General features: G+C 44.9%; 1 protein-coding gene across 1 annotated transcript in view; it reads left to right on the forward strand.

Moving 5' to 3' along the window:
- Nucleotides 1-15,590, forward strand: part of LOC147627770 (metal ion-binding protein) — a 130,553-nt gene that overhangs the window by 24,038 nt on the left and 90,925 nt on the right. The window contains exons 4-10 of the mRNA XM_086814735.1: nt 9,593-9,663; nt 9,761-9,860; nt 9,954-10,052; nt 12,074-12,200; nt 12,335-12,465; nt 12,552-12,611; nt 12,910-13,148. Of these exons, the coding sequence (XP_086670861.1) occupies nt 9,593-9,663; nt 9,761-9,860; nt 9,954-10,052; nt 12,074-12,200; nt 12,335-12,465; nt 12,552-12,611; nt 12,910-13,148 (827 nt within the window). The remainder of the gene's footprint in view (nt 1-9,592; nt 9,664-9,760; nt 9,861-9,953; nt 10,053-12,073; nt 12,201-12,334; nt 12,466-12,551; nt 12,612-12,909; nt 13,149-15,590) is intronic.

Raw genomic sequence — 15,590 nt, forward strand, 5'->3', positions numbered from 1 at the left:
TAGTCGGCCTATCACGTCTGTCACCTCTAGATCGCTCACATGGTGAGAAAACTCAACTGCCTGAGTCTTCAAAGTGCTAAGAGCGAGATCCGCGCTGGTTGGAGGAGGGGGGCGGGGCGCTGAAGAAAGGAGGGGGGGGAGCAAAGGAGAGGAGCAGGGGGCGGGTGCTATAGCGCTGGGGCGCGCAAGAAAAAGAACAGGCAGAGGAGGGAGAGCAAACACGAGGGCAAGCGGGGAGGGGAGTAGACGCGTGGGCGGGAAGGGGGAGAGGATGCGCAGGCAGCAGCGCGAGCAGGGGGGGGAGCGTGAGCTTCAGCGACGAGCGCTTCTTCGGAGAGTCTGAGATTAGAACAATATAATCCGCATATAACAAGATGGGTATCAACACCCCTGCCAGGCATGCCCCTGGGCCTCCCAATCTGTCTACATAATCAGAGACCGCATCAATGTACAGTCCAAAGAGGGTGGGCAATAGCGGGCATCCTGCTTCACCCCTATCGTGCTGGTCACCATATCGGATAGTCCGCCTGGAGCTCGGACTTTGCTTGTCACAGACTCATACAAAGCATATATCCCCCACTGCATATCCTCGGGTACCTCAATGTCATGCAATCTGTGCATAAGCCTAGCACGTGGTACGGTATCGAAGGCTTTGCGGAAGTCCACAAAGCAGCAGTATATCCTTCTCTTTTGTGCCCTGCCCTCTTCAATAAGTGCCCGAAGTGTCAGTATGTGATCTAAGGTAGTAAATCCTCTCCTGAAGCCGGCGTGTCCATGTGCTCGATGACCATGCCTCTCTGCCCAGCGGCTCAGCTCTGACTCCAATATAGAGCCATATAGTTTGGCCAAGTAATGACCAATCATGATCGTCCTGTAGTTGCCTGGTACCATGGGGTCCCCACTCTTAAAGAGTGGTACAATGATATGCTTTGTCCAGCTTGCCGGGAAACCTTCACAAAGGGCACGATTAAACACATGTACGATGAGCGGAGCCAAAGTGTCGTGTGCATATGAGAAGTGCAATCTCCCCCTCCTTGTGTAATAGATCTGGAAAGATTTTATCTTGGCACACCTTTTGGTTCGCTATAGATGGAACTAAAGGTGGAGTATGTACTTTCTTGATAGTTGTATTTATGCCTTACATGATTGTTCATGGAGTTATTATCCCTGCCAAAGCACAATGGATTATGCTTATGCAGAGTGGCTCCTAACCTCAAATCTTTTTTTTGTGATGACGTTGAGCATAATAATGTGAATATGGATTCTCTTACTAGTGAAAGGCTGAATTTTCTAAATCAGTTTAAAGCTTGTTTTTCAGATTCATTGCCATGGGAGTTACTTCCTGAGTGGGGAGTTACTTCCTGAGTAGCCAGAGGATCATCATATTGATTTAGAGCCTTGGCAATTCTCCTCCTAACCGGCCTACTTATAAGGTAAGCGCCAACGGTGAGTAGGCCAATCATGATCGTCTTGTAATTATTAGGATCAAGTGGACTCCGGCTTTGAGGATGGGGGTGATGGTGTTGATGGACCAAGTGTACTCGGCACTGAGTCCCTCATGATCCCAGGCTCGCCCATTGCGTAGTCTACGAATGGCCTTGAGGACCATGCCCTTTGTGAAGAAGGTGGAGGTGGTGGGACGGGGATCTGGTGGTGGGCATAGGGGTGGCTGATGGGGGATATGATAGAGGGAGCGTGCATAGGAGTGGGTAGGTGATAGGTGTGGGAGGGCGATGTTCTCGGAGTTTCCTCCAGGCCTCTTTGCAGTTCGACCCTAAGAAAAGTCGGTATAACTCATCCTCTTTCCGAGCATAGAACTCCCGTTTCTTGCGTTGGGTGAGCCGTTGAGAAATCCGTTGCGCTTGGTGCTTCGTGATTTGCCCAATCCGTACCTCATGCTTAAGATGGGAGCGTGTGGCCCGGCATTCGTCATCATACCAACAGTTCTTGGGCATGGAACCGCAAGGTGGCTTGGCGGTAGACCGCCGTGTGCAGATGAAAGAAGCGGTGGCGGATGTGTGGAGTATGGTGCTAAGCTGTGATGTGAGGGTGAAATCAAATCCAAAACCAAGTCCAGATCAAGTCTAAGTCCAAAATCCAAGTTCAGATCTGAATCCAAGTCTAATGAATCCAAGTCCAAATCCAAATCCAAGCCTAAGTCCAGATCCAAATCGAAATCCAAGTTGAGATCCGAATCCAATGAATCCAAGTCCAAGTTCCAAGTCCAAATCAAATCCAAAACCAAGTCCAGATCAAGTCTAAGTCCTAAATCCAAGTCTAAGTTCCATAACCAAGTTCCATTTTCATGTCCAAGCTTCATGCCCAAGCTATATGTCCAAGTTCTCCAATTTCATGTCCAAGCTTCATGCCCAAGCTATATGTCCAAGTTCTCCATGGCTATAAGTCCAAGTTCCATGTTTATGTCCAAGCTATATGTCTAGGTTTCATGTTTATGTCCAAGCTTTATGCCCAAGTCCAGGAAACACTCGCTCATCCCATGAGTAATCTCCACAACTGCTATAGCCTTGTCCATGAAGAAAACCACGGAAAAGCTCTTTCTCACAAGAAAATTGATATAAAACCTGTTTTCATGGTTTTCGGGTGATAAAAACCTCCAAAAAGTAGTTTTGAGAGTTCCTGAAATTTTATGTCCGTATAGTCCGTATGGCTATACGCATCCGTACAGTTGTACGAAAAGATGATGACGTGGCACTGCAGTTGATGGAGGCGCTCTAAAATTAGCGGGCAATGATGAAAAACTCCATGATTTGGTTCCTAGATGATGATGAAGAAGATGATCTCCATGCTTCAACAAAGATCGCAACGCGATGAAGAGGTTCTTCTTCAACTTGATGCTCAAGAGAGGCTCATGCTTCTTTTATACTTGGGGAAGCCTTGCTTTTTGCCAAAAAGTGACGCTTTTGCTTTGCTTTTGCCTTTTACTTTGCTTTTGGTCTTTTTAATAGTAGAATATTACTCAACTTTAGTCAAAAGTTTTGGTTTTGCTTTTCTAGCTTCAGGGCCTTGCTTTTTGGCCTTGGAGCTTCTTTTTGAAAAAGCGGCTTTTAGCTTTTTGATCCAGTTTGATGTCCTCTTTCCAATGATGCCCTTAGCTCTTGGTCAACACAGTTGACTTTTTGCTTTTTCTTGCTTTTCTCTGTGCTAGTTTTAAGTACCCTGTTCCCACGTGTCCACCAACTTGTCCATGTGTTTGGGAAAGAGTTCCATCATGTGAAAAAGAGCTCGAAGGGCCAAATAGAGAGAGAGAGAGCTTGAGAGAGAGAGAAAGAAAGAAAGAAAGAAAGAAAGATATATTAATGTCTACGAGAGGCCAAAGTCGGCCTATGAGACAAAAAATAATACAATTGTGTTCTTCCGGTCATCAGAAGAAAAGAAACAAAAGAAAAAGTGTGCATGTGTCTGGATACAACTGTGAATCATCATGGATCGGTGGAGCCCATATACAAACAATATAAGGGGGGTGGGGATGTGGATGGAGTGCTAAGGCAAGATGCATCTCTATATGCTAAAGGGGTAGTACAAGCATGCTATGCAGATCTATGTCTAACTCCATCCAGTGCCATAAGAGGGATATAAGATATCATACATCGCCGATGCTGAGGCTGTGAATGGCATGAACATGTACCCTGAGTCCGAATGAAAGCGAGCTAGCCTCTCCTGTGTCTCCATCTGGTGTCTCATTCGGATAGCTGCTATCTCTCGGTGACGGAGTCGGGGTGCTCTATGCCCAGTCTGTCTAGGTCTCCTCCTGGCTCTAAATTCCTCTGCTCTCTGTGCGGTCACCCCACGTGGTACATCAGCTGGCACTGGCATAGCTCTCTGGAAGAAATCTGTGAGTTGGGACTGTCTCCCACCCCTAGTGGGAGCGGGTGTCTGGAGGAGTCTCTCTCGAGAACTATGAAGCTCTAGTAGTAGTCTGCCAAGTTGTCGTTGGTCCGAGGCCTCCATCAACTGATGTAGTGAAGAGAGAGAGAGAGAGAGAGAGAGAGTTATAAAAACCCAAAGGGTCTATGAGATCAAACAAAATGTTACAATGGTATCATGAGGTAATGTAATCATGAAAACACAGACAACTATCCACATGCACCATGATGATGATTGCAGAATCTCTAGATACATGGGAAAAAAATATTGCCATGTCACTACAAGACATAGTACAGCAATCCTTATCCATCCAAAATGTCTAGCATAGGGGAGTTGATAACTGAGGAGAGACTTGTCATGTTTACTGCTAGTGGGAAAGTGCATTTGTGACGGTGGAGGAGCTTCCTTATCTGGAGCTGAGCTGCCATGTAGAGGGCGGTTGTGGACCAGGAGCCCGCAGATGCCTAGTGAGCCGAAGCTGACGAGAATGGCCCAATGTGATTTCAGAGGGTTGGAGTGCTCCACAAGTGGCGTAGTGTGGTGTCGGGGCCTCTATGATGTATTAGCAAGGCTAACTGCCTCTTGAGATCAATCATCACTTACTGGTGATGTCATCCTGTGAATTGTCCTAGGTGTGAGCTCTGTGCTCTACGAGAAGGGAGTCTATGTGTTTGCTGAGCTCCAGCAAATAAAGATTGAGGCATCTCTTGTTAAGGAAATCCATGATCCTGGCTAGTGGACCAAAAGAGGTAATGGAATCGCCCCCAGATCTCATAATATCCTGGATACCTGCTCCTCCATCAGCTGACACAGAACAAGGTTTTGCTGTAAAGTCCAAGGGCTCATAGAGAGGAAAAGCCAAAGGTAAATCTTAGCAAGTTATGTGGGAAAAGCAATCACTTAGAAAAGGATTGTTTTAGCATAAATCCTTGTGGTATTTGTGGGAAAAGCAATCATCTTGAAAAAGATAGCCATTCGAAGAAAAACACTACTAATATTGTTGAAGAGCCTTCCATATAGGAGGCCAACTATTGCATGGATGATTGGGCTTTTTAAGTCCATTGTGTGTTGTTTTCTTTTGTGTGACTTGATCTCTTGTATGTTCTTACCATTGGGACCCCATAACTGGCATGTGAAACTAGAGCCATGTGATTTATCCTTGACAAGGAAAACTGGCATGAGAAACCATGAGCCTAGATTTATCCTTGACACAGTATGAGGCAATCCTTTGAGGGAGGGTTTGTTGGGATCAAGGTATTGCTTATGTGTGTCTGTGAACCACCTCCTAGAGAGTGGTAGTGTCTTGTCTGTGTGAATCAAATAATATCTAGATATTTGTGTGTGCTGACATAAACAATGATGTCATTGAGGCAATCTTTTTAACCTATAAAGGTGCATGTACTTCACTGAAGAAATCAATCAACAGTCACATCATTAAGTCGTGCTCTCTGTCTAGCATTGTATTCCCCACAGAGCTTGGTTAAACATAAAAGCCAGGAGGGGTGCTACAGTTTCTCCCACATGAGAGGTGTGTGATTAGCCATTAGTCCCTTGCGATCTGGAGATTTGCCATTTTGTTGAGCGTGCGGATGGCTTTGGTCACCATATCAAAGGTGAAGAAGGTGGATGTGGTGGGGCGTGGGGGAGGCTAATTAGGTACCTTGTAGAGGGATTGTGCATAGGAGTGCCATGTTTGAGGGAAGTGATGGGGGTGGGTGGGTGGTGCTCCCTAAGTATCCTCCGAGCTTCTTGCCAGTTCTTGCTCAAGAAGAGTTGGTATAGGTCATCCCAACATCGGTTACAGTATGCTCGTTTCTTCTGACAAGTGAGATATTTCTCGCTTTTAGATTTGACCAGTAGTTTGCTCACGTTTGAGACAATCACATGTGGTGCGACATTTGTCATCATACTAGCAATTCTTAGGCATGGTGCCTTTGGGGGGTTTGGGAGTGGATCGTATAGTATGTAGGAAGGCAGTTATGGCGGCGGATGTGTGTATGATGATGGTAAGCTGAGAGGTGAGGGTGGCTAGGGGTGATAAGGGGTTCATATCTACTAGGTGGCGGTAGATGTGGCTGGAGTAGATGTCATCACAGTCGTGATGGAAGTGGATCTGATTGTATATTTTACGGGTGGGGGTGGTGCGGGGGCGGGATGCATGCAGTTGAGGGTAGGATGGGTGTGGTCGGCTTTGAGTGGGCAGGGTGAGATGGTATCAGTAAGGCTAAAGCCGGAGACTCCATCAAGTAGTCAACTGTGCTAGAGCCCCCACTATGAGTGCATCCTAGGATGGCCAACGGGACATCTTGTTATGGATGACGAGTCCATGGGTGTCTCCCAAAAGATGTGATTGCACCTCTATCCTGTGATGCTCTTTGAGGCCCAATGTCCTCCTAGTCCATCTCCTGGAGCACAGGCTCCTCAAAGTCAAATATCATGGTTTTGATAGTGAAGTCTCCAAGTAGGAAGATCTCACCTTGGCTGGAGAACTCCACAAGTTGATCTGCCGTTACAACTTCAGCCCGAACCTCCATAGCAAACAGCCAGAGCGCTCCTGCACACACACATGCCCTAGATCCAAGAGTGATAGCTTCTTTGGCCTTCACTCAATGAATCCACGTGATGTGTTATGCCCAAAGCCCTCCCCAAGCCTCGCTTATATAGGTTTTGGCAGTCGCCTTGCTTTAAAGCAAGTTTTTCTTTTTTAAACAGCACTTTTAAAAAGCAATCAAAACACAACTTTATTGACTTTTTGTGAAAAAAGTCTTCCTCCTAAAATCTCTCAAACCACTTTGAATATGAAGATGCTCTAAGAAACAAAGTTACTCCTCTCAACAAGCTCTTCGCAGATCTTCATTCTGACAATCTTGAAAATTAGGTAAGGGTTAGGGTTTCCGTCGAGGCAAAACATGCATTGCGGTGACATACTCCCCTCTTGAAAGAATGCAATCGTCCTTGATTGCGCTCCATAGTGCAACTGAAATGTCCAAGTTCTGCCAACCTGAAATAGACACCACAAAGAAAAAAAAACACAAAATAAGTGTCATTAAAAAGAAAGCATCCACTCCATGCAAGATACGTGTCTCTAGGTGATGTCCCAACTGCTCCAAAATATGGCGATCCTGCAGGACCCATACTTAACAACAGACAAATACATGCAAGATGCTCCATATGTACAAATATTTCTATACCCAAAGTGATACATAATTTGCATTTTTCCAAGCTAGCATTAAAAAAAAAACAAAAGATGCACCAAAGTGTGTACAAATATAAGTACATCCATGACCATATGGTAAAGATCAGCGTCCCAAGCTTTTTCCAATCATACCCAAGTCAAAAGATACCATAAACCATGTGACTAGTGCACATATCATAGAAGTCCCACTAGCAGATGTACTGTCAGCCCTCAGTACCTTGGGTAAACAAAGTGGTCACCAAGCGACTTCTAGATCTCATCTGAGTGCGCTTGTGACAAGGGAGCAGAGGAACCCCCCCTCTTGAGCATCAAGCAATGCTCAAGACCCACACTCTGCTGCTGAACTTGTGTGAGCACTTTCCATGGTAGGCTCCAAACCAAAAGCATCAAGATAAAGTTGCAAAACCATAGGTGAATCTGCTAAGTCACCCTCCTCCATCCACTTCGAATCCATAGGTGAATAGTTCCTGAACTTCACCAAATATCGACGACAAACTTTACCTCATACTTTTCTTTTAAAAGACCTATAGAACTCAATCACTTGTGTCAAACACCACTGCTTGACCATGTTGGTGTACTGTCCACTTAGCTTTCTCATGAGTCTTTGCAATAAAAGCTCAGATGACAGACCCCCATTGAAGATGATACATGCCAAACCTTTGAAGCCTCGCTGAAATTGCCTTCTCACATGGCTTCTTCACTTGTATCAAACAAAGTCCCTTTTGGCCTTGATTAGCCCATAAAGTTTCCCTTTGGAAACGCTGATAAGCACACTTATTTGGCACCTCCTGCTGTCCCTCCAATCTTGCTTTTTGGCTAGTGATTGCCCCCTACAAGGGGCAGTGATCTTGCCCTCCAATAGGTCGCCAAAAGCACTTCTCATCAAGCCTTGACAAAAAGTGACTTTTCCAACCAAGCAAGCACAGAAAGCAGCTTTTGCATACTTTTTGCTTTTCAAAACCAAGCCAAAATCAGCCCATGCTTTCCCACAACATTGGTCCACCCTTGGACACCCTTGTTCATCGAGTCATTCTGATCATCCCTTGGTCAAAGCACGGGCAAACCAGGTCAAACTTGCTTGCCTTTGCATGTCATGCCCTAAGTTGTTCCAAACCACATGCACACCATTACACTTTGATCCGCTTTTCGACTCTGTCAAACTTAGCTTTTTTGGTCAAAACAGCCCTGCTTTTTGACTTTTACCCACTTGAGTGCTCATGGCTGATCTACACATGCCAACACAGGCCTTCGCTGTGCATCTTCATGTGTCTTTGGTCTATGTGAATCCTCTTTGCTTTTTCCCAAGAGAAACCGATTCTCTTCTTTGGCTTCTTTCTTGTCTCTTCCCGTCATGCTTGCGTGGAGATGACCACGAGCTGGCCCCGTGAGAAAGTTGACGTGATCCCGGTGATGGAACCATGAAACCGGCCTTCAAGACCACTGGTGGGCAGTAAACAATAACTTCACCACGTGGGAATTTGTGAGGAATCTCAAGTTCAATTTCCCGGCTTCATTGTGCTGAGGACATCAATGGTCCTTAAGGGGGGGAGTATGTTACGTCCAGCACAGGTGCACACTAGTGCGGGGGCAATATGGAGGCCGGGCATGGGGCGTCTAGTGGGGAGATATCCCTAACATGAGAAGAGGCTTATAAGTGGAGGCATAGTTAGAAGTAATTATAGGGTTAAAGGTTATAAAGCACCGGGGCTAATTATAAAGCCCAATGGTGGCCTATATATGTGAATCCTAGGCTCATAAGAAGCGGCGACACCTGTAGGGTGTGGCCTGGTGGTATGGGACGCCATGTCTTACTGCGGGGGAGCTTCTCCAAGGATGTGGCTATGGCCTCCACCTCAGGAGAGGGGGGGGGGGGGAGATGGGATGTGAGCCTTGAGCCTCGCTCCTATGTGGTTCCATGTTGGATAGTTCTAGGGCTTGGTCATGGATCTATTCAGATGCCTAGTTTACCGTGAGATACGAGGGAGGCCTTATTGTCTCTCTAGAGTGGGGTTTGGTATTCTGTCACATGTGATGCATTACAGAGATCAAAGATGTTTGGACCTGTGCTTTCTTGACCCCTAATGAGGACATGCAAGGAGCACCCCTAGCTCGAGATGTGCTGGCCCTGTGCACGTGGAGTCATCAGAGATCAGGCACAGTCCCTCCAGAAAGGTAGACGCACCCAACAATAAAGAGCCGGGCCTTCCTCCCATCAGCTTCAGACTCGGGACACCTTCCAGCACCATAGATAGGCACTAAGACAGTAGGTGAACATCGATACCATACTACTAGTTGGTCTTGTAGAGCCTTTGAATCTCTAGTAGAGGTTAATAGTATCTTTCCCACTTTCTTACTTTCTCAAAAAAAGGGGCAAAACATAACACTAGGCTATATATTTACTCTTCTATCTCCCTTGAACTAATTAATTAACTTTTGAATTTTTGGAAACTAGGTGCTCTTATATTGTACAACAATTGAGGTTACTGGGCTTTATACTCGCTTTATTTTCAGGGAATTAACCGAGCAAGGGTGGAACAGATGGAAGCTCGGCTAAAAGAAGATGTGCTGCAAGAAGCCGCGCGGTATTTTGAGGTGTTATTATTATTGGATTGTGTGCAAGTCTAGATTATGGTATTTGACTGACTATACTGTCTGTCTGATTCTTCTGGTATTTCTCAGCTTTACAAATAAGGTGCTAGTAAATGATGAATTGCCAGATGGCCAGATGGTGGATCAGTGGGAGCCTGTATCTCTGGATTCAGTACAAACGCCTCTTGAGGTACGCATACTATGTCTTGTGGTGCTGTATTGTACATTTTTTTCACCTAAGCAGCTGTTTTTGTTGCAATGATCTTCTAAGTAAGGGCTGCAGGTGTATGAAGCTTTGCAATCTGAAGGATATCTTGTTGACTATGAACGAGTACCCATTACAGATGAGAAGTCTCCAAAAGAAAGAGATTTTGACCTGCTGGTATGATCCTCTTGTTCTCGGAAGGCAGCCGGTCTTTTTTAGTAGTATTTTCTTTGAGTCAGCAACTCTATAAGTTTTTTGCATTTCGTGAAACTAGAAATACGTGGATGGGGTTGGCATGTCAGTACTTATATGCATCTATAGAGGCATGCCTTGACTTGTGAGAGCGGCACACTGATCCAAGTATACATTCTGTAAATTGTTTCAGTCCTTCTTACTATAGTGGGTTAAAGGTGCCCCTTGAGAAGCCTAAGGGCTTCAAGGTTGCATGGAGTGCCTTGTTCCATTCAAAGTGTGCTTGGTTTTGTAAAACCATTCAAGGTGTTCCATTCAAGGTGTGCTCGGTTTTGTAAAGCCAGTGGAGGTGATGATGCTGAGGATTGCATTGGAGGCATGTCTCAGCGACTAACAGGGCAATGTACGCAAGGGTTTCTGGTGGTTTCTCCCGGGGGCTTCATATGGATCGCTTGCCACCCTTCGAAGTTCGAGTACAGCTTCGATGCACTCTTCATGAGAAGGCGATTCCCTATGACCTCTGGAGTTAACCCCCAAAGATGCAATTCTACCGGGACTTCATCTTGCAGACTATGGAGGATGGATTCATTCAGTGGCTAAGATTCTCTTATACACATCTCATGCCATGCAGATTGCAATTGGGCAGATTTGAGTTCCCTCTCGCTGCCTTTGAGTGGACACTGGGAGTGCAGAAAGCATTACCAGGGAGGAAAGGATATGCAGTCTAGTCTGGAGGTCGAGTTTGAGATCTGGGGGAGATTTCACCACTCTCTCTTTTGAGAGAGCTTTGTAGGATTATTAACTTCCCGGACCAGCGGTGCCTAAGGCTCTTCTTGTTGGACCTGTGCAGGCAAAGATCTCCTTCTCAGAAAGCGCAGAACCCAGACTTTGGGTACCTCACAGCCTCCCACTACGAGGTTCCTCTCGGTGTGCATAGGAGTGCACTATTGGAGGGTGCCTTGATGGCCCACTGGATTCTTAGGAGCTCCCTGGTGAACCAGAGAGCGCACACAGGTAGCATCAGAGATACCACATCCCCCCTTTGGTCACTGTAGATAGAGCGCAGTAGTTACAGCGTACCAGACGTCCTCACATCACAAGCCTGAGGCAACCATCTATACAGTAGGTTTAGATCCGTGAGATCTTTTGGAGACACACAGAGAGGCCCCCTTGTGGAGATGGACATATAGAGATGAGATAACAGAATGATCACTATTGTTTATGTAGCTACTCGGTTCATTTTCATTTCCTTTCAATGTTTCAATTACCTCATGGAACAATTGTAACAATTTCTGGTCTTTTAGGCATCCCTGTAACTAAAGAAAAATAATTAGAGGAAAGAAAGACAAAAATAAACCAAAGGGTCTCTGAAACCAAGAAAGTGTTCTTAAAAAATCTATGAAGTGACTGGTGCAAAAGGGTGCGTAAGTGGTGTCTCCCAAGATAGGGAGCTTCTTGTGTACTTGCTTTTTTGTTTTTTTTGCATCCCTTAAAGGTGGAAGCCGGAGGTGAACCTGAAGAGTGTAGCGATAGGGTTCATCAGCTGCATCCCCACCAGTGGCTGAGATGCACGGCTGACTTCCAGGCCTTGATAAAAGAATGGCCACCTTCTAAGTTGCAAGAGTGAAAGGCCCGGGCCGTAGCAGGATGGGGGGGGGTGGGGGGGAAGAGGGGGTACAAGTTGTAATGAACGAGGAATTTGCTAGGCTCTCCAAGGCACACTGATGTTTAGTAGCATCATCAAGTAATGACGAAACGGGGCCAAGTTAGGCCTATTGTCTATGTCTTGGGCCTCTTACTCTTGCAGGTTCTATTGTCATACCCCAAATCATATTATATGGGGAAAGATACCACCTCTTGGTTTTCATAGTAACACTATGGCATGTGTGTGAAAGTGTAGTTAAACAAGCTCACAACCTTCAAGGAGAGTTGATTTGAATGCTCAGAGGACTTCTGAAGAGCAATTTGATGAAGTTTTAAGTCTTTAGTCTTTTTCAATAACACAGGTGCAACGTGTGTCACACGTGGACACAAACACTGCTATCATTTTCAATTGTCAAATGGGTCGAGGGCGTACAACAACTGGAATGGTCGTTTCTACACTCGTTCATTTAAAGCGAGTTGGATTGTCAGGTGCATTCTCGTCTTTGGATTTGCAAGTGTATGTGGGGTGTTCGGTAGGGACCTAAATAGATATATCATGAGAGAAATGTTCACTTTTTGGTAAAAACAAACTACACCTGATGTGATAGTTTGTTGGAAAATAGGAATGAGAAGGACAAGCTCCTTGGGACAGGTGCTTCAAGCTGATGCCGTGTCCCATGATGTGCCTGATTCAGAAGAGGCAATACGGAGAGGTGAATATACTGTTATCCGCAGTCTTATCCGTGTTCTAGAGGTAAGTATCTAGGATTCTTTAAAGTATACTTTGAAAGAATGCTTGGGATTTTATCTTCTCTTGACTTATCAACTTTGTGCTGGAAGGGAGGGGTTGAAGGAAAACGACAAGTTGACCAAGTCATCGACAAGTGTTCTGCAATGCAGGTGTAAAAAGAAACCTTCTGAACCTTTTTTGAAAAGTACTTTTACACTTTGGAAGGAATTACTATACAGGTGCTGGTTCAAAACTGTGTATGCATGATGGCACTAATGGTCTGTAACTTTTTAAAAGATCCTTATGAAACTAAGGGTGGCTTCAAACGCCGACAGATCCTATGCAGGGAGCTCTGTCCAGGGATAGGTGCGGCTTCAAAGGGTGACCTGATTGTTTTCCAGGATTCTCTCTTCTGAAGCCACCCTAAGATTGTTTCTTTGGTATTAAGGGCTTACTTTTGTGATGCAGAATTTGCGAGAGGCCATAGCAGGATATCGTAACAGCATTCAGCGCCAGGCAGATGAGAAGAAACGGGAGGCTGCCTTGTCTTTCTTTGTGGAATACTTGGAGCGCTACTATTTTCTTATATGTTTTGCTGTGTATATACACACAGACCAGTCTGCTTTGTTTGCTCCACAGTCCTCTGGACAAGGCAGTTTTCAAGATTGGATGAAAGCAAGGCCAGAGTTATATAGTATATTGCGGAGGTTTGTCTATAAATGTGCAACTTGCACCATTTAAGTTTACATCATTTTTGAGAATATCTGAAACCCCTTAGTGTAAAGTTAATGGTTGTTTCAAAAGAGTTTCCATATGATAAAGTGCCATCGCTTGATGCCCTTGCATTTTATTATTTCAAAAATTTTGATGTCTATTTCTAGGATCTTTTTGTTGAGGAAATTGTAGGATTAAAAATTGGGGAACAAAACTCGGGAGCAAGAGGTACAAAAACAGAAGTTGGAATGGAGAAAGTTAGACAAAATGCTGTTGTGCGTGTTTGGCAAGGGTCTATCCACGACCATTGGCGAGAGGAAAGAGAGGACAACTTTTGTATTTTGAGAGACCTTAGTACATCGGTGTTTTAGGTGTAAGAAAAGCATCCTTTCTTAAACGGTAATGGCTTTTGATCAGGAAAAGCATGCTAAGGGGAGCCAAATCATTGTAAAGGGGGAACATTTTGTGGTAATTCACACATGCCCGTAGCTTTCCATTCTTCTTTGGGACAATCACAATGTGTGACAAGTATTTAACTTTGTCTACCAGATAAATAAATCCACCTTAACCAGCTTATCAATTTCTTCCTTTAGTTGCTTGGCATAATTGACGTTCATATGGTAGCGCTGTTGCTTTAATTGAAACTGCATCCTCCTTGAAGTTAATATGTTAAGTCCCTTCATGTCTTTATAGCTCCAGGCAACCAGATCCACATAGGAAGTGGAGCTTCTGCATGACTTCCGGATCTAATTTGGTACTCAACCGCACCATCTTAGGATCCTGTTTATCCCCCAGGATCCATATCTTCCAGCTCATCCTCTTATACTCCCCAGATATGCTGCATCTCCTTGTTGTGGGCTTCTTCTGTTGCCACCAAACCCTTCACATCGTCTGGTTAACCTCCATTCCTTCCAGCCAATTCAATCCTTCTGTGCAAGCAGGCGAGGCTGATTACTGTATTATTTCCCTGGAAGCCTTGTTATCCAAACCTTCTTTTTCGTGTTCTTTATAGTGATATGTTTCCTGTTTCTGAAGAAGCTCGACAGAAGTATCTTCCATCCTAAACCGCTCCAAGAAGGCATTCTTCAAGGCCTCACAGATTGTAAAATAGTTTGCCCTGTACTTGTACTGATATACCAGTTCATTGCCCCATTCGTCAACATGGAAACTGCTCCATTTTTTGTTTATCTGACAGCATCCGACTGGCCCTACATGTTGTTTCGATAGATGCCACGTGAGTCCGACCTTAAAAGACCCTTGAAATGCAGACTGACATTGCACCTGCGGGAAATACAATAAGTCCCCCCATAACCTGAAAGACGTACAAGACAGGACGGGCAAAACTAGCCCCTCCCAAACCTAACATAGGAGGGAAAGTCCAAAACAGTGCAGAGAACGGAGGACTGTAAACCTAAAGGGTTTCCACCTGCGGATTGTTATCCGGTGGATTAGCGGACTGTCTTGCTAATGTAGCAAGAAGTCCCTGAGGAAGTGTGCTTTGCCTCTTGGCCCACTCAGCCCATTCACAAAAAGGACAGGACGATCTTGACTGACGGGATCCACTGAGGAGAATTTTGGCTTTACCCTCCATGACGAGGAATTAATGGGGCTTCCAGCTGCATGTTGCTGGAAGGACCTTATTCTCATTCATCCTAAAGAGTTTCAAGCTGTTCCAATTTCTTCTTTGTCTCCGAACAAAAGGACATAGGCATACCACTCAACAAAGGAAAATACCGATGGAAACCAGTACATATTAGTAGGAATTTCTCCAAGATGAGAAACTTGCCAATACCGAGATCCATTAGAGAATATCCAATCAATGATACCCCAATGAGTAACTAACTGAATGGCTAGGTAATGAGAAGGACGATGATCTAGATATTCCAAAGAAAAAGTAAGATCCATTCAAAACGGGGAGGATCCTCACCAGAACGTTGATAAGGACCTGCATGCATAGATTTAATGAGACATTGGACAATAGCCCATTTAGCCGGAAGAGGTAATTCCTTAACGAACTGCAGCAGGTCCATGCTAGGGCCTCAACATCCTAGATGCACCTAATCAGAAGGCGAAATAATCAGGGAAAATGAACAGAGCAGGTTGCCAGAAGTGTTGGTGGATAACCAACATAGAGCATTAACATACTTAATGATTGATTATTAAGTTACAAAAGGCGTTCAGAGAGAATTCACCAACTGAGACTCAAAGAGCATGTTGTGTATTGATATTCTCATCATCATGCATGGCGCTTAGCACGGATATAACTTCTAGAGAACTGTGAGTTAGTAACTGCCATGCGGTGATAAAGGTATGCCTATTGGCATCTCTGTCGAACCTGCCGTTGCAGTTAGTATTATGAATAGTTATTTCCTAAGATAATATTATTGAGGCATATTTGGGTCAAGAAAGAAAGAAAGAATCTGTGAGACCATGAG

Source organism: Cibotium barometz, chromosome 20 (assembly GCF_041138505.1).
Source record: "Cibotium barometz isolate CiBa-2024 chromosome 20, ASM4113850v1, whole genome shotgun sequence".
In the NCBI taxonomy this organism is placed as follows: domain Eukaryota; kingdom Viridiplantae; phylum Streptophyta; class Polypodiopsida; order Cyatheales; family Cibotiaceae; genus Cibotium; species Cibotium barometz.